Source organism: Glandiceps talaboti, chromosome 19 (genome assembly GCF_964340395.1).
Source record: "Glandiceps talaboti chromosome 19, keGlaTala1.1, whole genome shotgun sequence".
Lineage (NCBI taxonomy): Eukaryota > Metazoa > Hemichordata > Enteropneusta > Spengelidae > Glandiceps > Glandiceps talaboti.
Genome location: NC_135567.1, coordinates 9,592,923 through 9,620,271, shown reverse-complemented (window position 1 = coordinate 9,620,271; position 27,349 = coordinate 9,592,923). Strand labels below are relative to the sequence as shown.

General features: G+C 37.1%; 1 protein-coding gene across 1 annotated transcript; it reads left to right on the top strand.

Annotated features, from left to right (window-relative positions):
• Window positions 1–652: 652 nt before the first annotated feature.
• Window positions 653–26,577, top strand: LOC144450253 (ras-related protein Rab-8A-like). The gene is made up of 8 exons (XM_078140847.1): window positions 653–776; window positions 8,850–8,910; window positions 9,131–9,191; window positions 14,145–14,222; window positions 15,675–15,764; window positions 16,813–16,878; window positions 18,171–18,221; window positions 19,640–26,577. The coding sequence occupies exons 1-8, from the start codon at window positions 653–655 to the stop codon at window positions 19,724–19,726; spliced, it is 618 nt and encodes a 205-aa protein (XP_077996973.1). The 3' UTR covers window positions 19,727–26,577.
• The last annotated feature ends 772 nt before the right edge of the window (window positions 26,578–27,349 follow it).

The following is a 27,349-nucleotide window of genomic DNA, read 5'->3' as shown; positions in this document are numbered from 1 at the left end:
GCAACATGTCAACGAACTGACATTTGTCCAAAGACCAATGTACGTTGGTGGAGGGTCTATGATAAGTTGGCTGATTGAAAATGAACAATATTAATCTAATGGCTATGATGTTTTTTTGAAACCAACAACGGCATAGAGTGTTGATTTTCTTTACTTCCATGTCAGAGAATTAAATGTCATTCTATAAATTTATTTTTGATGGTCAATACCCCTGGAAAATGACCCAAATCAAGTGTATCAACCCTGGCCCAGGCAGCCGGTCACAAATGAATCTACCCTGCGCGAGCTTATGGGCTTTGCCTAGTTATGATATTATGAACCAATAAAGATCGAGAATAAATTTACTGAAGTCTTGGACTTCTGTGTAAATAGGTCAGCGCTCATTGGCTCAAAAAACAACAACACATTTTATGATGTAATTTTACCATCGTCATTGGATTACTTCGAACGTTTTTTACATAAGAATTTATGCAGAAAAAAATACCCTATTGTCCATATAGGGGTGCTGGAAACGATTCAGGGTTTTCATCGGACACTATGGTGCTCTTGAAAACAATGCACGGTGAAGAGCAGGCGGGTATGTTGATGACGTCATTGGTTTAGCTCGGTGTATGCTAATGAGGGTGTTTCCTGCGACGCACAGACAGACAAAATGGCGAAGACCTATGATTTCCTGTTCAAATTACTGCTTATAGGCGATTCCGGTGTTGGTAAAACTTGTGTGCTGTTTAGGTTCTCAGAGGACGCATTTAACGCCACATTTATATCAACGATAGGTAAGTAGAGACGAAACGTTGCTGTTTGGGTTAAAATTATCGAGTTTTGTTCTGCTAAAGTATCATCGTGCGACACAGTAAAGTTCGGAAGTTTGGTCACGTCACAACACCATGTACCAATGGACGAGGAAGTGTCCATCTTCAGTGTATTCTCTGGGTTTCTAATTTAGTTTGGGGGAAGTAAGCCTCTTCGATGATAGAGTTATCGGGATACGTGTTGTCAAAAGTGTATATTCTGTGTTACCAGGCCACATTTCAATTTATATGAAGTACGCTCAAAGATGGCGTCAAGTCAAGGTGACTGATCCAATGTTTCACGGACTTTCCAGTTTCGTACGTAAACACGGAATGTTAGCGTTGAGTGCGTGTATGGCAGGATGTAATGCCATAAGGGGTACGATGCTATGTTGAACATTCCAACAACGGTAAAAAGCTGTTGAAAATATTTGTTACTTTGAAACAGTGCATGCGTAGAATTAGTTGTGCTGGGTTTTCAATTGTTAAACTCTATTTTTGTGGCCCATTAGCTGTCAAGTTAGTTTTGAAAGCTAGGTGATGTCAGAATCATCGAAACTGAAAGTTTAACACAAAGTATGTGGGAGTTAATAGAAATTATATATTGTAAACAAACCCATTGAAATACCCTTGTATTGGTCTCACAGACAGACATTCAATGCAAACTGGACATTTTGTACTCTTGAGAGGAGACTCTGACTTGAGTTATAATGGAGTCAGATATTTGGTATGACTCCACTCTCAGTTGAACAATACATATGAATAAGTAATCAGTTAGTGGGCCCTCATTCACTGACAAGCCAAACCTACACAGACCTGTACAATAAGTAATGAGATAGTGAATCCCCGCAATTATGGAACAGCCTTTTGGTTTATCTGCATCAATCACCAACTCTGGACAAGTTGAGGAAAGACATTTAAGACTCATCTTTTTATGAGAGCATTTGATAAGAACTCTTTTTGAGTGCCCTGTTAAGTGTCTTTGAACATTCTGAGTAATGGATTCAGGCTATATAGATTTTTTGATTGATTGATTGATTGATTGATTGATTGATTCTTAATTGTGAGTCACCACATAGTAAGAGATAGGGAAACACCAAATTTTGAGGTGTCACTGGAAAGCGTGTGCATCAGTGGTGCATCAAATTGGCTTAGCTAGAGGGCACACACACCACATATTAAGAAATAGGGGAGCAAATTTTGGTGCGTCACTAGAAATTTTATGCACCAGTGACACGTCAAATTGGTTTAGAGAGCACACTGCCGGTAACCCTGGCAACACATGCATGTAATCTTGTGAAACTAGTTTTTATAATACTTGCATAGATTTCCCATAGCTTCTCATGTGTAAATTTGATAGGGAACCCCCCCCCCCCCCCACGGCCCCAGTAAAATACCTGGGAAATGCTAGTTATGTTACCTACTTTGTAGTAGAGAATGTGTTTGACTTATTTTGGAATTCCTAGGCTATACAACCCATAATCACCAAATTAAAGCGCTTTCCGTATGTACCACAATTGTTTATAGCATCCATATCAAATGTACCAGGTATACTGTTTCATTTGCTAAGTGACAACACTAGAAAGGCCATTTGATAGGCAAGTAAATAAACCAATTGAAACAGTATATTTTTACACTTAAGTACTTGATATGAATGCTATTTATACTGAGTGTAGCATGTAGAGAAAGTGCTTTACTTCAGTGTTTATTCAGTGTTACTTTGGTTGTAGTCTAGTTCCTGACAGAGACTGTGTTATGTGTGTACTTAATCACTATCCCAGTCTAGTCAATCCCCTTGTTCGAGCACAGATATCTGTGCTCCCCTATGGCATTCATATGAACGTGATGATGTGTCCCCACGTGATTTTAGTTGAAGTAGACTGGAGGTGGAGTCCTGGTTGGACATTTACATATCATATCAATCCTAGATCCTAGAAACATGAGAACGATGACGACAGCCTGTCAATTTGTGATGGATTACTACTGATATGCACTGTTTGTGCTTCGCTCACCATGGGGGTTGAACCACATTTAACACATTGAACAAGGGGTGATGAAGTACACATGTAATATGATCCCTGTCAGGAACTAGTAAGACTACTTTGGTTGAGTGATTTGTGAGGAGAAGGGGTGAGGGACTCTGGAGCGCTAGACTGATAACATAGATGAATATTATAACACAGTAAATGAACACAAATAGGTAACTTTTACATTTCACATTGTGAAACAGTGTGTATATATTGAAGGTGATACACATACTGACTGGTTTGAACTAGTCCAGCACTGACTGGTTTGAACTAGTCCAGCACTGACTGGTTTGAACTAGTCCAGCATTGACTGGTTTGAACTAGTCTAGCACTGACTGGTTTGAACTAGTCCACCACTGACTGGTTTGAACTAGTCTAGCACTGACTGGTTTGAACTAGTCTAGCACTGACTGGTTTGAACTAGTCCACCACTGACTGGTTTCAACTAGTCTAGCACCGACTGGTTTGAACTAGTCCAGCACCGACTGGTTTGAACTAGCCTAGCATTGACTGGTTTGAACTAGTCTAGCACTGACTGGTTTGAACTAGTCCAGCACTGACTGGTTTGAACTAGTCCAGCACTGACTGGTTTGAACTAGTCCAGCACTGACTGGTTTGAACTAGTCCAGCACTGACTGGTTTGAACTAGTCCAGTACTGACTGGTTTGAACTAGTCTAGCACTGACTGGTTTGAACTAGTCTAGCACTGACTGGTTTGAACTAGTCCAGCACTGACTGGTTTGAACTAGTCCAGCACTGACTGGTTTGAACTAGTCTAGCACTGACTGGTTTGAACTAGTCTAGCACTGACTGGTTTGAACTAGTCTAACACTGACTGACTGGTTTGAACTAGTCCAGCACCGACTGGTTTGAACTAGTCTAGCACTGACTGGTTTGAACTAGTCTAGCACTGACTGGTTTGAACTAGTCCAGCACTGACTGGTTTGAACTAGTCTAGCACTGACAGGTTTGAACTAGTCCAGCACTGACTGGTTTGAACTAGTCTAGCACTGACTGGTTTGAACTAGTCTAGCACTGACTGGTTTGAACTAGTCTAGCACTGACTGGTTTGAACTAGTCTAGCACTGACTGACTGGTTTGAACTAGTCTAGCACTGACTGGTTTGAACTAGTCTAGCACTGACTGGTTTGAACTAGTCCTACACTGACTGACTGGTTTGAACTAGTCCAGCACCGACTGGTTTGAACTAGTCTAGCACTGACTGGTTTGAACTAGTCTAGCACTGACTGGTTTGAACTAGTCCAGCACTGACTGGTTTGAACTAGTCTAGCACTGACAGGTTTGAACTAGTCCAGCACTGACTGGTTTGAACTAGTCTAGCACTGACTGGTTTGAACTAGTCTAGCACTGACTGGTTTGAACTAGTCTAGCACTGACTGGTTTGAACTAGTCTAGCACTGACTGGTTTGAACTAGTCCAGCACCGACTGGTTTGAACTAGTCCCGTCATTGATGGCATTTAGTCTTTGTTCTATAAAATTACTCATAATCAAAGAGGTCAACATGTCTTTCCATCCTCTCCTGATAAAAATGTTATTTCAAACATAGTAAAGACAAAACAAGACTGAATGTAACAACATAAGCGATGTCCTCTCATGCAATGCATCTCGGAACTGGAAAATAGACTATACCGCACTGATGTAACTGTGTGTCTGAACAGGGTACCTAGCGGGTAGTGTATAAACAGTGTATATCAATGTTATAATTGTACCAGGAATGAAATCATTGTAAGCTTTGTTAGTTTTAAAACAGCTGCTCAGATGATTATTTGCATAGGTGATACACTAATCCATAGACCCTCCACGGTGGAGGGTTTATGAATAATCAGATGAATAAAAGTGAATGGTATGACCTACATTGTAGCTATGTTTATGTTTCACCTTTTGCTAACTTTCTATAATTGTGTGGTTCTTATTACATTCAATTCTAGAATAGGTGGGGTAGGTAGATTTATTTTATTTTATTATATTTTTTTCATGTGTGAGTGTCTAGTTCAGGTTTTCCATTGTTTTCAAAATGGTCTCTGTGTTATTTATTTCTTCCCATCAGATGTACAGCCATTACAGATTGGAAGAACAGTTTGATGTTGGCTTTTTAGTTGGTCAGTTTCCGCATCCACTATTTCCTGCGAGACTTCATAATTTTCACGTTTTTATTTTTGTTTTCTTGAATACATAAAAAAAGAGTTTAGGGTCGGCAGTAAAAAAAAACTAGGTGGGGTCGGGTAACCGGAAGCAAAGAATTATTTTTTCTAGGCCTAACCGTCTATCTATGGATTATTGTGTCAGCTATGCAAATATTCATCTGAGCAGCTGTTTTAAAACTAACAAAGCTTACAGTGATTTCATTTCTGGTACAATTATAACATTTGATATACTTAGTATACACTGTTTATACACTACCCACTATTACCCTCTTCAGTCAGTAGCTGAATTATCAACCATTCTAATAGTCTAGCTGCTAGATCCTCAGACAATTCTGCAAACTTATAAAAGTGACCACAGGTTGCATATATAATTTTGTCCAGTCCTGCCGTAGCCAATTCTTTGGAATAATTGACCCAGATTGAAGAAATATTGGGTCAGTTGAGTCTTGAGAAACATTGAAACAGGGATGTACAATGTAAATAATTGGTAGTAGCCGGCAAAAACAACCAGCTTCTCTGCAGAGTTTTGCCAGCTTCTTTTTCAAGAATTTATTTATAAATTCTTTGTTTCAACCAGTATATTTCCATCGTTGTGCAGATAAGTGAGTTTTGTTCCTCCATACTATTGCCTACTTTTACCAATTTACTGACTACTTTTTAAAATTAGGTACATAATAATATTGATAATAATGTTGGGTTTTTATATAGCGCTTTCCCACGCCGTGTTCAAAGCGCTTTACAATTATAACCCTTTTCTCGGATCAGAACGGCATAATGGTCGTTTAGTCTTCCTCAACTCCCCGGGAGCATACAATCCATTGCAGCCATTTAAGCGCATAGGATTAAAGCCTTCACATTGCAACCTACATCCTACCAGGTCCCCAATTATACAGCTGGGTTGACTGAGGCAAAGTTCAAATCTTGTCCAAGGACTTTAGCCACTCAGAAACAAACAGCAGGCAGCAACAGGGCTCAAACCTGCAACCTGTAGATTCCAAGCCGGTCACGCTAACCATTCACCCATCATGACATCCCTATAAAATGACTAAGATGGCTCTAACACAGTTTATATTTCAGTGCAAGCGTTAGTTTACAATAGGGAACTTGCAAACTCGCCATGTTGAATGTTGCATCATGGGAAATGTGATAATAAATACTAATCAATTAGTGTTGTAAACAATATTGATACATTGTTTTTAACCACAGATAATCAATTCATAGTTACTCTGATCATTGTGGGAGGTTAGTTTTATCAGTAGCTCCAGATTAGGTATTACGATAACCACAGATAATCCCAAGGTCCTTTGCATCTGAGCATGCTCAGCCCTATTGTGAAATCTAGACTACATAGTACATTGTATATAATCACTGGGTTCGTTGTCATTTGGTGTACATTTGTAGGTGGTGACCTGTGAAATTAAATCTGTAGAAATAATTAATGTTTAGATTGCAACATGTGTGCTGTATAGTCAATTAGATGAAAGTGGTCATATGGATGAGGATTGGGGTATTTATTTGAGATTTTTGATTTATAAAATAATTTTATCATGGCATTCTACTTGACAAATCAATGTGAAACATCATATGCCAAGTCCTTCTTTGTAACTCAATACATTGCAAAAGATTAATAAATGTGTGAAATGTTGTTGTACGTATGGTAACAAACATTTTACACCTTGTTTACCTTTTTGCAAAGTATTCAGTTACAGACACAGATTTGGTCAATGTTGTTTCACATTGATTTTTCAAGAAGGATGCCATGTTTAAGTTGTTTTATGAATTAAAAATCCAAAATAAATACCCGATCCTCATCCATATGGCCACTTTAAACTGCTGTCTGCATCAACTTTTAATATTATCAAATGATGATATCATATTTATTGGTAACTGGTTCTAAAGCTTTAGCAAAATAAATGAATAAACACAAATTCTATCTAATTTCATGTCTTTGTTACCAAGGTCAAAAACATTAGTGAAATAACTAAATGTATGAGAAACAATTTTTTACCAGATTTTTTCCTGTCTGTTGGTAGGGTTATGAAAGGAAACAAAAACACAATCATATTCATGTTAATGCCTGTACCAGTCCTATGTTAACACCAGACTAGCTCAGTGCTAACACTAGGCTGGCACTAACACCTCACCAGTATGTGTTAGCAACTGGAAGGGTTAGTGCCTGTACCAGTCCTATGTTAACACCAGACTACATGTAGCTCAGTGCTAACACCAGGCTGACATTAACACCTCACCAGTATGTGTTAGCAACTGGAAGGGTTAATACCTACACCAGTCCTATGTTAACACCAGACTAGCTCAATGCTAAAACTAGGCTAACACTAACACCTCACCAGTATGTGTTAGCAACTGGAAGGGTTAATGTCTTCACCAGTCCTATGTTAATACCAGACTAGCTCAGTGCTAACACTAGGCTGGCATTATCACCTCACCAGTATGTGTTAGCAACTGGAAGAGTTAATGCCTGCACCAGTCCTATGTTAACACCAGGCTAGCTCAGTGCTAACACTAGGCTGACAGTGCACTAACACCTCACCAGTATGTGTTAGCAACTGGAAGGGTTAATGTCTGTACCAGTCCTATGTTAACACCAGACTAACTCAGTGCTAACACTAGGCTGACACTAACACTTCACCAGTATGTGTTAGCAACTGGAAGGGTTAATGTCTGTACCAGTCCTATGTTAACACCAGGCTAACTCAGTGCTAACACTAGGCTGACACTAACACTTCACCAGTATGTGTTAGCAACTGGAAGGGTTAATGTCTGCACCAGTCCTATGTTAACACCAGGCTAGCTCAGTGCTAACACTAGGCTGACACTAACACCTCACCAGTATGTGTTAGCAACTGGAAGGGTTAATGTCAACACCAGTCCTATGTTAACACCAGACTAGCTAGGCTGACACTAACACCTTACCAGCACCTGTTAGCAGCATACATGTATATCAGCCAACACAACTACAACAAAGCTAACATTGTCAAATCAGAAAGTGATTTATTGGGCTATACTATAGTACTGGTATTCTGTGGTAGGGTACATGTTTCTATACATTTACATAATGTAGTCAATCTCTCTACAGAACTAGAATGACCATCATCATGTAACTTCATACACTGTCAGATACGTCCTGTTGTGCAGTTCTATCAGGTGATCTGAGTAATAGCTGATAGCATAACAGGAATGTCTGTCATACCTTACAGACTAGTAAACTCAAGCCATTAGTCTCAACTCTCAACATGCATAATCTAAATAAGATAGCATTCCTTGTTGCTATAGTTACCCCTACAGACCCTCCTATAAGGTAAACACTAAAATTCTGAGTAGTACTCAAAGGTATGTATTCAGCAATTAACAAATATGGCAGCCTTTAGGGCCACTTAAGGTCATTGTGGAAATGCAGTTTATATCTTCAGGCCATACTAGCAATGTAGTAGTGACTATTTGATGTATTTTCTGCTATCACTATTGAGAGTGTGACATGTAGTGATTCACAAGAAAGGTTCTTTTTTGTTATTTTGATCGACAGCAGTAAATGTAATAGGTACTGTAAACCTGGAAATTTTCGCTAAAACATCACTGGAAAGCAAAATGAGTAGTGACTAAAATACCTTCTTGTACATGAACACAATGTACCAGTCTGGGAATTAGTAAAAATAAGTAGTGACTAAAATACCTTCTTGTACATGAATACAATGTACCAGTCTGGTAATTAGAGGAAATTGCTCTTTGAGAACTTGGTGAAGACTGTAAATATGTAAAATTATGTAGTAGTGAAAATATCATGGTTTACAGTATATTTAGTAACCTTACCTCACTAACCAAATATTTTTTTTCTTTCTTATTTTAGGAATAGACTTTAAGATTAGGACCATAGAATTAGACGGAAAGAAAATAAAACTTCAAATATGGTGAGTATTTTATTTTAAGAAAGAGAATTATTATTTAAATGAAGTTACCTTTTCAATCATTCATTTGTGGTTATTAAGTTGCTGCTGGTATTTGACTGTCGTGATTTCAAGCACACTGACTCCAAAGCAACAATTATTCAAATGAAGTTCCCCCTTTATGCATATATATGTGATTATTTAGTTGTTATTGAAATGGTTTGTTGTAATTTTATGATTTCAGGGACACAGCAGGCCAGGAACGTTTCCGCACAATCACAACCGCTTACTACAGAGGCGCAATGGTAAGATTATTCACTTTGTAAACACCGCTTTCCCACCAAAGTTATGTGATCAAAATTTCTTGTTTTTCTGTAAATTTTTGGCAAAATTCAGCATCATTTTAGATGTAAATTAAAGAAATAATGATAATTAATTCAGTTTTAAAAAAATTTGGGGGCAAAAGACACAATTTTTCACAAAATTAAAAAATTTACAGTAAATAAGAATGTGAAAGAGTAAAAAAATCCAGACAACAACCCTCAGTCTTTGGGGTCATAGGTTCAAAGTTCAAAAGGTCAGTCATTTGTATAAATGAAAGTTCTCTTCAAGTAGGTAGAAATTTAGACATTGAGAATAGGTAGACACATATATGCAGATAATATCCCATTGTTATTTGGGGGTCACAGGGTCAAGGGTCATTTAAGGTCAAGCTTTGTGTAGATCTGAGTTTGCTGAGTAGGTAGAAATTCATGTTTCTGTTGCACTTTATGCAATTAGACAAAAATATGCAGATTACAACTTTTGTTATTTTGGGGTGGTAGGGTCAGGGGTCGTTAGGTCAGGTCGTGTTTTGGTCGGCATTACTGTATCTGTGTCACATATACAATGTATAGAATGCAGTTTGACAAATATGTGCAAATTAGAACTTTTGTTATTTTGGGGTCGTAGGGTCAGGGGTCGTAAGGTCAGGCAGTGTTTTGGTGTGCATTACTGTATATGTATTACCTAGGATGCAGTTGTATAAATATATACAGATACTTCAGTTTAGAATGCTACTACTACTAGTAAAAAAACGTTTGTGGAATAGGCTGCCACTGTCACTCCATTTGAGTAAGAATATTAGCAAATCCTTAAAAACATACCTTTTTATTTGAATGACTGTTTTATTACTAGCAGATTCCTCCATTGTGTTTTACATCTTTTTTTATTGCCTTTTTGTCGTAGAATTGTAAGGGGCTTTGAGATGTTTTTATATGGAAAGCGTTAACTTTTTAAGAAATTAATATTATTTATTAAATGATTGAAGTATCACGTACAATGTACTAAGATCACCTCTTATACCTACACTAGCTACACCTGGGACATTTTTTTCATCAAATAATCAAAGATATATTCACTAAAAATTGGTCAGTTATTTATAAAAATACATTGTATGTATTAATTAGCAGTCAATATTATTTGTAGGTAGTACTGTAGTGACAAGTTTCAATCTTGAGTGAAAGCTTGGTTTTGAACCTGTCATTATTGGGTGCGGACCCAAAAATCAATTTGATTTCATTTATCATGTATACGGCTACATGTACAAAAATATGTTAACCGGCAGAGGTAGTTCATGACTATTAAGGGTTTATGATATCATTCAGAAGTTATTAAATATAACAAAATATTTTCATTTTCAAAAAAAAAATATTGCAGCTTTAAGCTAAAGACAATAAAATAGGATGAAACTAACAGGAGTATTATCTTCGTCTGACATCCCCCTCCTCCCCCCCTCCCCCCCCCCCCCCCCCACCAGCCCCCACAGTATATGAAAAGGCCAATAATTAGACATTGTACATGTCAATTAAGGGGGTCTATTTTATCTGTATGTATTAAGTAGTATAGCATTAAGTTGAAATTGAGATTCATTGGGGTGCGAATTTTTGAGAGTTGACCCAAAAATCTATTTTGAAATTAACAGTAGTCCTGTGTCCACAGACTTACCAATTCTTGTCATGGGACTACCATAATTTATAGCTGGTAGTCCCATGCCCACAGACTACCAATTCTTGTCATGGGTCTACCATAATTTGTAGCTGGTGGTCCCATGCCCACAGACTACCAATTCTTGTCATGGGACTACCATAATTTATAGCTGGTAGTCCCATGCCCACAGACTACCAATTCTGGTCATGGGACTACCATAATTTATAGCTGGTAGTCCCATGCCCACAGACTACCAATTCTTGTCATGGGACTACCATAATTTGTAGCTGGTAGTCCTGTGTCCACAGACTTATCAATTGTTGTCATGGGGCTACCATAATTTATAGCTGGTAGTCCCATGCCCACAGACTACCAATTCTTGTCATGGGACTACCATAATTTGTAGCTGGTAGTCCCATGCCCACAGACTACCAATTGTTGTCATGGGGCTACCATAATTTGTAGCTGGTAGCCCACTCAGGCTACAATGTACCATTGATTATACAATGATTTAAAGGATGGAAGATTTACAGACATGAAACTTAATAACAAACATATTTCCAATAAAGGAACTTTGCTTTCAGTTCAGGAATATGGGACTACAGGTCACAATCCTTGGGCTATCACTTTCTGAAATTGGTAGCCCACTAGGACTACCAAAGAAAAAATTTAATTTCAAGCCCTGTGATTGGATAGAGAACCGGTACACGATACTATGTGTACTGCTTCAAGTCTGCTTCACAAATATATCTACCCCCCCCCCCCCCCCCCCACGTACTGTTCAAGCTGTACAATATTACATTTATCATCACATCTAACAAATATAATCTAAAAAACATTTCACATGTAGTTCGTGCAACTTTAAATTTGAGTGCGTCCACTCACAGTCACGATGTTGAACTTAACAAAATCAACAATTGATTTAAAATTAGACAGAATTCTCAGATGAAGTGTTTTGATATGAAGACATCTGTCAGCCCCCAAAACATATCATGCAATTTTGAATAGTCAGCTTTGCATGTACTAGAATAAGAGACCTGTAAAGAACATTTGTCAATGTTGTGGTATGGGGGCATTTTGAATCACCTTGAAATGTGAGTATTTCCACTCACCAACATGACATCAATGATCAAAGGAACTGTTTTAAGCTTGTCAAAATGAACAATTGAACTAAATTTGATTAAAGATGAAGTGTTTTGATGTCGAGACATCTGATGGCCTAAATATAAGGCAAAAAAATTGTTTTCTGGTCAGCGCAAGCATCACTTAAATACCCTCGAATCGATCTTTTTTTCCATGTTTGTCTGGCCCATACAGTCTGCAGATTCGGGGAGAAACACAAAAATCAAAAATAACCCTCCCTACTTCAGTGAAGACAACTGCAGAGCCAATCATGAACAAGCAAATGAGAACTGCCTCAGATACACACTTGCTCTAAAGTACTAAATAAAAAAGAACAGTAACTGCCATAAATACTGTCGCTGAGTGACAGGTTTATTGAGAATTAAAAAAGTATATAAAAAAACTGTGTCGTTGCACCATTTTAGACAAAATGTCCTGACCAGAAACAATTCTTTTCTTTTTTTTTGGCCTAATATCTCTCAAAGTTATTTGCAAAGTAGTATTATCTGTTTTTATCACTGTCAAGTGAATGGATTGGCATTAGTTGCAAACACAGACAGAAATGTTGACAATATCCCAATGTGTGAAATTCTACTGACACCTACATTTTAACAAGTTAGTGTCAGCCAAGTGTTAGCACTGAGCTAGTCTGGTGTTAACATAGGACTGGTACAGACATCAGCCCTTCCAGTTGCTAACACATACTGGTGAGGTGTTAGTGTCAGCCTAGTGTTAGCACTGAGCTAGTCTGACGTTAACATAGGACTGGTACAGACATTAACCCTTCCAGTTGCTAACACATACTGGTGAGGTGTTAGTGTCAGCCTAGTGTTAGCACTGAGCTAGTCTGGTGTTAACATAGGACTGGTACAGGCATTAACCCTTCCAGTTGCTAACACATACTGGTGAGGTGTTAGTGTCAGCCTAGTGTTAGCACTGAGCTTGTCTGGTGTTAACATAGGACTGGTGTAGGCATTAACCCTTTCAGTTGCTAACACATACTGGTGAGGTGTTAGTGTCAGCCTAGTGTTAGCACTGAGCTAGTCTGGTGTTAACATAGGACTGGTGTAGGCATTAACCCTTCCAGTTGCTACCACATACTGGTGAGGTGTTAGTGTCAGCCTAGTGTTAGCACTGTGCTAGTCTGGTGTTCACATACGACTGGTACAGACATTAACCCTTCCAGTTGCTAACACATACTGGTGAGGTGTTAGTGTCAGCCTAGTGTTAGCACTGAGCTAGTCTGGTGTTAACATAGGACTGGTGTAGACATTAACCCTTCCAGTTGCTAACACATACTTGTGAGGTGTTAGTGTCAGCCAAGTGTTAGCACTGAGCTAGTCTGGTGTTAACATAGGACTGGTGTAGGCATTAACCCTTTCAGTTGCTAACACATACTGGTGAGGTGTTAGTGTCAGCCCAGTGTTAGCACTGTGCTAGTCTGGTGTTAACATAGGCCTGGTACAGACATTAACCCTTCCAGTTGCTAACACATACTGGTGAGGTGTTAGTGTCAGCCTAGTGTTAGCACTGAGCTAGTCTGGTGTTAACATAGGACTGGTACAGACATTAACCCTTCCAGTTGCTAACACATACTGGTGAGGTGTTAGTGTCAGCCTAGTGTTAGCACTGTGCTAGTCTGGTGTTAACATAGGACTGGTAACAGACATTAACCCTTCCAGTTGCTAACACATACTTGTGAGGTGTTAGTGTCAGCCTAGTGTTCGCACTGAGCTAGTCTGGTGTTAACATAGGACTGGTACAGACATTAACCCTTCCAGTTGCCAACACATACTGGTGAGGTGTTAGTGTCAGCCTAGTGTTAGCACTGAGCTAGTCTGGTGTTAACATAGGACTGGTACAGACATTAACCCTTCCAGTTGTTAACACATACTGGTGAGGTGTTAGTGTCAGCCTAGTGTTAGCACTGAGCTAGTCTGGTGTTAACATAGGACTGGTACAGGCATTAACCCTTCCAGTTGCTAACACACACTGGTGAGGTGTTAGTGTCAGCCTAGTGTTAGCACTGAGCTAGTCTGGTGTTAACATAGGACTGGTACAGACATCAACATAAATGATTTCTGGAATCTTGACCTGTATATTATACATTGTATATCTGATGAGGACAAGGTAATTGAAATTTCAGTATTATTTCATTTTTCTTTCAGGGCATCATGTTGGTTTATGACATCACAAATGAGAAATCTTTTGACAACATTAAGAATTGGATAAGGAATATTGAAGAAGTAAGTAGATTATTTTAATTATTTGATAGAGTCATGATGGTTGAACAGTTAGAGTGGTTAGTTTAGAATCTACAGGTTGCAGGTTGTGGAGTCATGATGGGTGAATGGTTAGAGTGGTTAGTTTAGAATCTGCAGGTTGGATGTTGTAGAGCCATGATGGTTGAACTGTTAAGAGTGGTTAGTTTAGAATCTGCAGGTTGGATGTTGTAGAGCCATGATGGTTGAACAGTTAGAGTGGTTAGTTTAGAATCTGCAGGTTGGATGTTGTGGAGTCATGATGGTTGAATGGTTAGAGTGGTTAGTTTAGAATCTGCAGGTTGGATGTTGTAGAGCCATGATGGTTGAAATGTTAGAGTGGTTAGTTTAGAATCTGCAGGTTGGATGTTGTGGAGTCATGATGGTTGAATGGTTAGAGTGGTTAGTTTAGAATCTGCAGGTTGGATGTTGTGGAGTCATGATGGTTGAATGGTTAGAGTGGTTAGTTTAGAATCTGCAGGTTGGATGTTGTGGAGTCATGATGGTTGAATGGTTAGAGTGGTTAGTTTAGAATCTATACATTGCTGGTTGTGGAGTTGTGATGGTTGAATGGTTAGAGTGGTCGGCTTGGAATCTGTACATTGCTGGTTGTGTAGTCATGATGGTTGAATAGTTAGAGTGACTGACTTGCAGGTTTAAGCCTTACAGCTGCCATTTGTTTCTGAATGGCGAAAACCCTTGGGCAAGATTTGAACCACGATTATGCCTCGGTCAACCCAGCTGTATAATTGGGGACCTGGGAGGATAGATGTTGCATTGTGAATGCTTCAATCCTATAAGCTTATAAAGGCTGCAATGGATTGTATGCTCCCCAGGGAGTTGAGGAAGTATAAAGGGCCATCGTGTCATTTGTAGATCCATTCCAGGGGTAATACATTTGTAATTGTAAATTGCTTTGAGCATAGTGTGGGAAGTGCTGTATAAACAATCAAATTATCATTATTACCTTCCAGGGTACATTCTTAGAAATTGGTTGACTTGATTGAATTTTTACATCAGTGGTCTTGACTGGCTAATCCCATTCATTCTCGCAAATTAGAGGTATTATTTTTTCCACTACACTTACGAACCGTGCTGTAAAACAGGCAATGGTTTGCGATGATGATCCCATTGCATATTGATCAAAATTTCTTGTTTTTCTGTAAATTTTTGGCAAAATTCGGCATCATTTTAGATGTAAATTAAAGAAATAATAATAATTAATTCAGTTTTAAAAAAATTTGGGGGCAAAAGACACAATTTTTCACAAAATTAAAAAATTTACAGTAAATAAGAATGTGAAAGAGCAAAAATATCCAGACAACAACCCTCAGTCTTTGGGGTCAGAAAGTGGTTGACTTGTTTGAATTCACCTGTCTTTTTACATCAGTGGTCTTGACTACATAGTGATGTTAATATTTATATTTTACTACCCAGCATGCAGCTGCTGATGTGGAGAAGATGATTCTTGGGAACAAATGTGACATGGAAGATAGGAGGCAGGTGTCAAAGGAAAGGGGAGAGGCAGTAAGTCAGATTATAGTGTTTGTATGTATGTATGTGTGTGTGTGTGTGTGTCTGTGTGTGTGTATGTGTGTGTGTATGTGTGTGTGTGTGTGTGTCTGTGTGTGTGTATGTGTGTGTGTGTGTATGTATGTATGTATGTATGTATGTGTGTATGTGTGTGTATGTATGTGTGTGTGTGCGTACATGCGTACGTGCGTGCGTCTGTATGTATGTATGTATGTATGTATGTATGTATGTATATGTATGTACATGTATGGATGGATGCATGCATGCATGTATGTATGTATGTATGTATGTATGTATGTATGTATGTATGTATGTATGTATATACGCATGTATGTATGTATATATGTATGTATATACATACATGCATGTATGTATGTACGTACGTACGTACGTACGTACGTATGCATGTATGTATATATGTATGTATATATGTATGTATGTATGTATGTATGTACATGTATGTATGTATGTATGTATGTATGTATGTATGTACATATGTATGTATGTATGTATGTATGTATGTATGTATGTATTATATATATGTATGTATGTATGAATTGAATATGTGTGTTTTAATTTGTTGGTTAAGTGGCCTGACAGTTTGAATTCTCTGTATGCTGTTTCTTTCAACAGCTTGCCATTGAGTATGTGTGTGTGTGTGTGTGTGTGTGTGTGTGTGTGTGTGTGTGTGTGTGTGTGTATTCAACTGACAGGTTGAATTCTCAGAATTCAAGATAATATCATCTTTCAACAGCTTGCCATTGAGTATGTGTGTGTGTGTGTGTGTGTGTGTGTGTGTGTGTGTGTGTGTGTGTGTGTGTGTGTGTGTGTATTCAACTGACATGTTGAATTCTCAGAATTCAAGATAATATCATCTTTCAACAGCTTGCCATTGAGTATGTGTGTGTGTGTGTGTGTGTGTGTGTATGTGTGTGTGTGTGTGTGTGTGTGTGTGTGTATGTGTGTGTGTGTGTGTGTGTGTGTGTGTATTCAACTGACATGTTTAATTCTCAGAATTCAAGATAATATCATCTTTCAACAGCTTGCCATTGAGTATGGAATAAAGTTTATGGAAACAAGTGCCAAACTTAGCATCAACGTTGAAGAGGTAAGGTGCCAAGTTGTACAGTTTTGACTTCACATTATTGAAAACATTACCACAAAATTACTGGATTTCTAAGTTATCTTAAGACTCATTTTATTATGATGTTGAATTTCAACTTTGGGAAGTGACTGACAGAATTAATAAAGTGGCCATATGGATGAGGACTGGGTATTTATTTTGGATTTTTAATTTGTAAAGTAATTTTATCATGGCTTACTACTTGAAAAATTAATATGAAACAACATTGACTAAGTCTGTGTTTGTAACTCAATACACTGTAAAAAGCTAATAATTCTGTGTAAAAAAAGTGTTTTATTGTACGAACAATAACAAACATTTTAAACATTTATCATTCTGTTGCAAATTATTGAGTTACAAACAAGAGCTTGGCATAAGTTGTTTCACATTGATTTTTCAAATTATTTTATAAATTAAAAATCCAAAATAAATATCCAATCCTCATCCATATGGCCACTTTAAATATGTCAGAGTACTTTAAAAAATCAACTTTTTGTTGTCACTCACTGATAAAGTTTATGTCATTCTTGGCTTGTAATAAAGATATTTCTTCCATGTTTTTCTTTTCAGTAAAATAACTTTTCCTATATTATGAAATTTGAATGAATATTTATTTCACATTTAGAGGTCGTCGGCCCAAAATACATATACCAACAAATAAAAGAAGACAAAAAGTTTAATTATCTAATTCCAGTAACGTCTTGTAACATAATTTAGGATACCTGGTATTTTCCATTTCAAGAATTCTTAGCCAATATGATATACAGTGTTTCATATAAAATAGTGCAGGGGGGGGGGGGGGGGGGGTGCGTACATCATAGTAACATGGCAGTAATGGTCGTTGCCGATCCACCTCAGGGGGAAAAAAAATCGTTGAGCTGGAATTGCTTCATTTTTGTCTTCAGATGTACTTTGATCAGTTTCAGATTCGAAATCAGAGCTAGAACGGCTCCACGTCATGTTGGAGTACGCACACCAAATCAACCTTTGACAGTTTGATCTTTGCTTGAACTTACTGCGCAAGTCTCATTTCAGTGGTAGTATGACGAATAATAACAAGATCACTGATTGGACATTTTTGATAAGATAATAAGGTATTATACGAAATGAGCGAATCAGAATAGCCCTTACAAAATACCATATAGAATGGGTTGGCTGATTGATCGGCCTTGGGGTATAGAAATTAAAGAGTCATTAACTATTCATAAAAAATTTGTTGATGTTAACTATTTCGTGTACTGATTTGTAAACAATTAATCTTTCTGTTTTTACAACAGGCTTTCAACACACTAGCCAGGGATATCAAAGCTAAAATGGATAAGAAAATGGTAAGATGTAAATGTGACTTTGTGTAGACAGTTGTATGTACTAGAGTAACAATAATCAATGTGTTCAATGTGGTGTTCATTCGAGATCTTTTGGGAATGTTTTATTTTATGGTCTTGTCTGTCTGTCTGTCTTGTCTGTCTTGTCTGTCTGTCTGTCTTGTCTGTCTGTCTGTCTGTCTGTGTCTGTCAGTCTGTCTGTCTGACTGACTGTCTCTGTCTGACTGACTCATTGTCAGTCTCTGTTTCAGTCTTGTCTGTGTCAGTCTATCTGTCTCTTGTCTGTCTGTCTCTGTGTCTGTCTATCTTTCTGTCTGTTTGTCTGTCTGTCTGTCTGTCTGTCTGTCTGTCTGTCTGTCTGTCTGTCTGTGTCTCTTGTCTGTCTGTCTCTTTGTCTATCTCTATCAATCTGTTAAGTTCTTGACCGTCCATTGTAATAATGTTTATTCACCAACATAATAAAATTAACCTTAAAACAGACGCAAGTACATAATACATGGCAAAAGGGGATCAAGAAATAGCAAAGCTAGTCTAGCTTGTATCCCTTACTAAGGCCTTAGTGACTAAAAGAAATACTAGTATTTGTAGGTGTATATATATAACATTCCAGATTGCCATAGGAACTATCACAAACAAGAAATTAAAGATTTCAAAAAATGACAGAACACGTCAGACAAAAATGGAACATTAAAATTGATAAACATACAATTTCCAAAGTCAATTTACAAAAATAATATAAAGTTGTACATGACATTACAGTTATACTTGTTCTGAGAGTAACAACTCTTTATATTATAACTGTCTTTTTAAAATGTGTGCGTTCACAAGCCAATAGGCCGGATATCAATATTGTATTAATTGTAATGATGCTAATTTTGTGCTTCTGTCTGCCAGTCTGTCAACATCTCTGTGTCTCTTTAATTTTACTTCACCTCCTGTATTTATGCTAATGTCATGGATGTTTTTATCTGTCTGTCTGTCTGTCTGTCTGTCTGTCTGTCTGTCTGTCTGTCTGTCTGTCTGTCTGTCTGTCTGTCTGTCTGTCTGCCAGTTCATCCATCTGTCTGTCTGCCTGTCTGTCTGTCTGTCTGCCAGTTCATCCATCTGTCTGTCTCTGTCTGTCTGCCAGTTCATCCATCTATCTGTCTGTCTGTCTGTCTGTCTGTCTGCCACTTCATCCATCTGTCTGTCTCTGTCTGTCTGTCTGTCTGTCTGTCTGTCTGTCTGTCTGTCTGCCAGTGCATCCATCTGTCTGTCTGTCTGTCTGTCTGCCTGCCTGCCTGTCTCTGCCAGTTCATCCATCTGTCTGTCTGTCTGTCTGTCTGTCTGTCTTTTTATCAAAGTCAGAGTCATGACTTGTTCATGTTTCATCTAAATGATCTTATCATTTTACAAGTACTGAAATGTTTCTTTTTTTCCAGGAGTCTGGTTCAGCAGGCAAGTCTGCAGTCAAAGTCACAGAAACACAGACAAAGAAGAGCAGTGCGTGGAAATGTAGTATTTTGTAGTTTCTCACCCCTCAATTTAATCATGTCACCCTTCTTTTATGCAATCCTCTCCATACAACATTATCTTAGGGTATAACCATTGCAGTGGATAGGGGTGGAGGCTACCAAGAATGAGGTGTTCTATGAAGATGCAATGCCAAAATCATGTACATGTTGCATTGAAAATTATATTTCATTCTACCTCTCATGGTGTTGTCCTCCACCCCCTCAACATAATAATTTGGAATCTTCATATTGTTACGGTAGAGTCTATTATATAAAACAGGGGTGCATATGTCAATTTTTTCACTAAGATATCTATATTTTCTATGATAGGGACTGGGGAATTTTCAATCTTAAACTTTACACCTTATGAATTTTTTTTTTCATTCCATATTTTTTTTTCATTATCCTAGCCTTTGAGTTGCTGCCAATGTTATTATATGTTGAGTACAAGCTAGTATTTTGTAGCTTCTCACCCCTCAAATTTAATCATGTCACCCTTCTTTTATGCAATCCTCTCCATATAACATTATCTTAGGGTATGAAGTGGATAGGGGTGAAGGCTACCAAGAATGAGGTGTCAATTTTTTTTATCATCAGTGATTTCTTTACAACTTTCACACATTCAGATGTTATTCCCAAGTATTTTTTCTTCATTAGCCAAGGAAAATGCGAGTGACCTAAGGTGCCCTTGTCACTACGAGACACTCGACGAGTAGTGACAACCCTTAGGTCACAAGTATTTTCTGCCTGAATGAAGAAAAATATTGGGGAGTAATATAATTATACCATTGCCAGTAATATAAAAATAAATTTGGGAAAGTAATTAGCAAATTTTGAGTGTTTCGACTCATATTTCGAACACAGCAGAACCAGTGACGTAGACATGCATGCATTGTCATGACATTTCCGGTGTCTGGTTCCAGGTCACACAAAGGAATTGCAGTGATTCTGGATTCACCGGAAACACGAGCATTTCATGTAATGTAAGCTGGATGTGATAGTCACCTGGGATAGCTGGTGGTGAAAAAAAAACACTTTTTCTTTTCATAATTAATGTTGTTTTACACTGAGCAGAGTTCTTTCCACACAAACAAAACATACGATAAGTATGAAATATTCGACATGTAATATTTTGAATTTGACAAATTTGAGTACAATTTCAAAACCAAAGAAATTCCTTTTGAATAATCCAAGATAAAATTGTTCATGGTAAAACAGATTGCATCAGTCAAGCACAGTTTTAAAGAAAAGTATTTGAAAGAAAGCATACCTTTGACCTCTGACCTTTCACTGTCATGCATATGTGTTTTGCATAATTATTCATAATGTGTATATTCCCTATAACATTATTCAGAAGTAACAATTTGCATATGCATGATGTGTTTTGCATAATTATTCATGTGTATAACATTATTCATAATTAACAATTTGCATATTCATGATGTGTTTTGCATAATTATTCATAATGTGTATATTCCTATAATATTATTCATAAGTAACAATTTGCATATGCATGTTGTGTTTTGCATAATTATTCATAATGTGTATTCCCTATCACATTATTCAGAAGTAACAATTTGCATAATTATGCATGATTTGTTTTTCATAATTATTCATGTGTATACCCTATAACAATATTCAGAAGTTATAATTTGCATATTTATGTATTTTGCTTAATTATTCATAATATGCAGTATCGAATACCAAAACTGAAACCATTGTGCATAATTATTTGTAATTTGCATACCCAATATACAATCACATACAACATAATATGCATATATATGACTTGTTTTGCATATTTTATTCAAGTATATACTCTGACTTGCAACAGAATTTACATATGTATGAACAGTTTTGCATAATTAGTGATGGTGGAAAGAGCACTGGCTTAGATATTCTTCATTTTTTTTGTTCAGTAAATTATCATATTCAAATGATGTACATGTATGTATTTGTTTTGATTCTATTTTAGCATTTACAAGCCTTTTTTATGAATAATCTCAAATTTTGCACAAATAATGTTTGATAATAATATCATGCTCAGTGTGTTCTTGGTTTAAAAACCTAGTATCAACAGAGATGAGAAAATCTGGTAAAATTGACAGTTGCCGAGACGTTTAATGTTTTTAGTAAGGGTTTAAAACCATGGTATTAACAGAGATAGGAAATTTGGTAAAATTTACAGTTGCCGAGACATTTAGTGTTTTTACTAACGTTTTAAAACCATGGTATTAACAGAGATGATGAAATCTGGTAAAAATTAGAGTTTCCTAGACAGTGTTTTTACTAAGGTTTTAGACCCATGGTAACAGAGATGGGGAAATCTGGTCAAATTTACAGTTTCCTATACATTCAGTGTTTTTACTAAGGTTTTAGAACCCTGGTATCAAGTTAACAGAGAGGGAGAAATTAGCCATTCTAACTGGAATCAGTCAAAAGAATTTGTGAAAGAATTTGTTTTGTAGCTGCCCTTGTCATAACACATTGCTAAATGTTTTTGTTGTATAGCTGTGTGTATCCATAATGGGTGTTTTGTGAGCACCCTTCCATGAATTTTCTTTTTTGTTTGAAGCAGTACTTTTGATGTTTTTTTCATGTAAAATTGAGATACTTTTTATAATAGTGTAGTAAACAGCAAAATCTAGACTTGTTTGTGAGAGTTTCAAATATTTTAGAAATGATGATGGCTTGTTTGTAGTGACACTGTTTTTGATGAATTTTGCACAGCTGTAGTGTAATGGATTATCTGAGGCAATTTCGGTTCATGTTAAGGGGCCTTTTGCCATCCCTCATCATAAACCTACCCCCTAGTTTGGTCAAAATATGTATCTATTTCAGGGTTGACCCACTAAACCTCAATCTTGTAAAACGTGGTTGATAAAGTTTCTGATATAATATTCCATAATTATATTTCAAATTTCTCAACATGGACCGATTTATGTGATCTTAAAAGAATAAGAATGAACGCATTTGTACTAATTCAGTTGGGGAAATGTTTAAAGTGGTCATATCGATGACGATTGTGTGTTCATTTTGGATTTTTAATTTATATAACAATTTTATCATGGTTTCCTACTTGAAAAATCAATGTGAAACAACATATACCAAGTCCTTGTTTGTAACTCAATACATTGACAAATATTAATAAATGTGTAAAATGTTTGTTATTGTACATACAATAACAAACATTTGCTTAACTTTTTGTAATGTATTGAGTTACAATATACAGACACAGACTTGGTCAATGTTGTTTCAAGATAACTTCTCAAGTAGGAAGCCATGATAAAATTGTTTTGTAAATTTAATAGAAAAATACCCAATCCTCATCCATATAGCCACTTTAATGTTACCTTTTCTACAGCATTTCAGAAAAAATAAGTTTATCTAATAATGTGTAAGAAAAGAACGAATGTACAGCCTTCTGTGTGTAACTGTCGTATGATATCTGTCTGCTAAGGAAACCAAGCCATACCCTTTGACCGTTCACCTTTATTTATAATATATTTTGCATAATTATTCATAATGCGCTACCTTATAACATTGGTCAGAAGTAACAATTTGCATATTCATGAGGTATTTTGCATAATTAATCACCCTTTAACACTGGTCAGAAGTAATAATTTGCATATTCATGATGTGTTTTGCATATTAGTATGCAAAGTGTATGGCATTCAATGGGTTAATATCGGTAGTTGCAGCATGTTCGGCTAGAGAAAAGTCTTGCATGGCACCAGGGCCCTCAATATCAAGATATTGAATGCACAGGGTAGATGTATGACATTCTAAAGATTATGTTGATAGATAGATTTGACCAGGTTGACATTTTAAACACTTAAAAATGTCTACAGATGTAGAGTCAGTAACTGATTGGTTTGTACACAGATGTTATTATTTGTATTGACCAATAATATGTATCATATGCAAATCAGTTAATCCTTCAATAACCAATCAACAAACAACTCAGAGTTGTAGTAGGTGTATTTGACCAATAGGAAATAGGCTTATGTTTGTGTTGTAACACAGATTTAACTTTCTAATGTGATGCAAGATTGTATTGGGCTAGGTAAGGTAAATTCAAATTATATATGCGCACTAACATATCCATATATGGTCATCCTCCATATTTTTATTCATGGTACAGAGACCAATGAGATGGATTAATACATCATACTGTGGGTGATTTTCTGATTCCAAGACGTATTGCGAGAGGCTATGTCATGTTGTTACATTTAGTCTTGTTTTGTCTTTATTACGTTTGAAATAACATTTTGATCAGGAAATGATGGAAAGACATGTTGACCTCTTTGATTATGAGTAATTTTATAGAACAAAGACTAAACGCCATCAATGGTTGAGAGGGATTTTTCGGGTGAACCCAGGGTACGGTCAGGTGACAACCATCCCCCCTGAGTAGCGTGTCCAAACCTCCTGCCGGTACTTAATACATGGGGTTATGCGAGGAGACACATGTTGCATCTTGGAACTGGTATATCTATTGTAGGGCTTGAAATTAACTGGGTAGTCTTAGTGGGCTACCAATTTCAGAAAGTGATAGCCCAAGGATGGTGACCAATAGTCCTATATTCCTGAACTGAAAGCAAGGTTCCTCTATCGGAAATATGTTTGTTATTAAAATACTTTTATGTCGGTAAATCTTCCATCCTTTAAATCATCACATAATCAGTGGTAGCCTGAGTGGGCTACCAGCTACAAATTATGGAAGCCCCATGCCATAGTCTGTGGACACAGGACTACTGTTAATTTCGGCCCCTGCTATTGTAGCCGATATATAGGCTGTTTCCTCCCTTAGTACAAAGTATAAACACATTCTCTGACCAATTAATTTTCAGCCATATACTCTTGTTAATTATACAGAAATTGCTGTAAATTTTGATGTGCAAGAAAAGATAAAGTTATGCCTTACTAAAACGTGCCTTTATCATCCAGGAAAACAAAGATATTATAAAAAACACAAAATAATTCTACTCAAAATCTGAGTGATATCTTATCCTTCAAACTGAAAACCAAATTACTGAATTTTAAAATCACTCCACTAAAAGTGAAATTTGCTGAACGATAGTTAAGGAGACAGTTCGTTATTCCCCGATATTCTTCATTCAGCCAAGGAAAATATCACTGAGTTGCTAGATATCAAGTGTTTTTACTAAGGTTTTAGAACCCTGGTAACAGAGAGGGTGAAATCTGGTAAAATTTTCAGTTTCCTATACATTCAGTGTTTTTACTAAGGTTTTAGAACCCTGGTAACAGAGAGGGTGAAATCTGGTAAAATTGACAGTTTCCTATACATTCAGTGGTTTTACTAAGGTTTTAGAACCCTGGTAACAGAGAGGGTGAAATCTGGTAAAATTTTCAGTTTCCTATACATTCAGTGTTTTTACTAAGGTTTTAGAACCCTGGTAACAGAGAGGGTGAAATCTGGTAAAATTGACAGTTTCCTATACATTCAGTGGTTTTACTAAGGTTTTAGAACCCTGGTAACAGAGAGGGTGAAATCTGGTAAATTTTCAGTTTCCTGTACATTCAGTGTTTTTACTAAGGTTTTATAACCCTGGTAACAGAGAGGGTGAAATCTGGTAAATTTTAAGTTTCCTATACGTTGTGTTTTTGCTTACTAACATAGGTGGGAAAATCTGGTAAAATTTACAGTTTCCTGTGTAGCCTGTGTGTTTGCTGAGATTTGGGTACCCTTAGGCTTTTAGCTTTAGGAAGAAAGCTTCAATAGTATGATGAAAGCTCATCTATGTAAAAGTTAAGTCTAAGTTAATAGGTTTAACTCCGTATTGCAGAGAAATTTAATTAGCTTACCGAAGCTTTCGGCAAGTATCCACGGTGACCATGGCTTCGTCAGCATTTTCTGGTTAAATATTAGTGCAATACGAAGTTTAACCCAGTACTTAGGAAGAAAGCTGATCAGATGTACATCTATAGATGCACCAAACCATAAATGAGCGGTATTTTTTTACTGTCTAATTCATTTACTGTTTAACTCTGAGATTTGTCAGTGATTTTATATCTAGCAAACCTACACCAATGCCAATCATGATGAGAGCACCACACATCAAACCATGCAGAGTATAGAATTGCTAGGTTTAGAAATCCAACAACAATTGTCTTGCGTGAGTATATTGACACACAAGTTGTAAACTACTTTGATGTTAGTTTCAGTATCGGCAGCCATGATGTAAAGTAATTGACATCCATAGTATGAAAGGAATGCTCTGTATTTGGTCAGTTTTTTGATGGACAACAAACAGCTTCTAAACGTTGTGGAGTGTGCTAATCTCGGTTACCCAGACTCTCGCCACTACGAGATCACCCAGACGAGAGTTTAAGGGAGTTTCATCAATTTAAGCTCAAGTTTTCTGCACTGGAAGTCACAAGCATATCTCTTCCAAATCACGAAGATTTGGCTTACTATGAGTCACTTGAGACATGCAAACTTGTCACAAAGGATCCTGGATCGTTCAGTGTCCAATGTTAAATGTTGAATATTCCCCAGAATGCATTGCACCAGGAGACATGTGGTGCAACAAACCTATGATTAAATTTCCCCCGACTCTCGTCAAGGTGGGGGGGGGGTCTTGTTGTGGAGCCTTCTGGGTAACCGAGACTATGGGTGTGCTAACATGTACAGCTTTGATTGAATTCAAGGGGTGATAATGAATGATAACATCCCTTGATTATTGCAGATAATTTGTGTTTTGATCACTTCTTTGATTGCCAAAAATAAAACTAGAGAATTGTACATACAGTATACTGTGTATAGCAATAAACAATTCACATCAAATAATGATAATATCTGTATAATTAACTATTAATACTTTTAGAGTAGGCAAAATAAAAACCAGGTTTCATATACATGTGTGTGTGTTTGTGTTTTTATGTATGCTGAAATTTGAAACAATCTATTGTGTACACAGACTAGCAGCCAGTCTATTGGGGGAAGTCTTTTGTATCATAATCTTGCAACTGTTTCGAAGTTGTTATTCATTTCAAATGTTGTGGAGGATTTTTTTTTCATTTTTTCCAGTTAGTATTAATCTCCCAAGGGTTTTATGTAATCTCACCACTGTTTAGCAATCACCCATTCAGGTCGGGTCAGTCAATTGCCCATTCAGGTCAATCAGTCAATCACCCATTCAGGTCAATCAATCACCCATCCATTCAGGTCAACCAGTCACCCATTCAGGTCAATCAATCACCCATTCAGGTCAACCAATCACCCATTCAGGTCAACCAATCACCTATCCGGGTCAACCAATCACCCATTCAGGTCAATAAGTCACCCATTCTGGTCAACCAATCACCCATTCAGGTCAACCAATCACCCATTCTGGTCAATAAGTCACCCATTCTGGTCAACCAATCACCCATTCAGGTCAACCAATCACCCATTCAGGTCAACCAATCACCTATCCGGGTCAACCAATCACCCATTCAGGTCAATAAGTCACCCATTCTGGTCAACCAATCACCCATTCAGGTCAACCAATCACCCATTCTGGTCAATAAGTCACCCATTCTGGTCAACCAATCACCCATTCAGGTCAACCAATCACCCATTCAGGTCAATAAGTCACCCATTCTGGTCAACCAATCACCCATTCAGGTCAA

Excerpts from the sequence above, each read along its gene's own strand:
- LOC144450253 (XM_078140847.1), top strand. The coding sequence starts at position 653 with ATGGCGAAGACCTATGATTTCCTGTTCAAATTACTGCTTATAGGCGAT. Across the intron at positions 14,223-15,674 it reads GGATAAGGAATATTGAAGAA|CATGCAGCTGCTGATGTGGA; the intron begins GTAAGTAGATTA and ends TTTACTACCCAG. Across the intron at positions 18,222-19,639 it reads CTAAAATGGATAAGAAAATG|GAGTCTGGTTCAGCAGGCAA; the intron begins GTAAGATGTAAA and ends CTTTTTTTCCAG.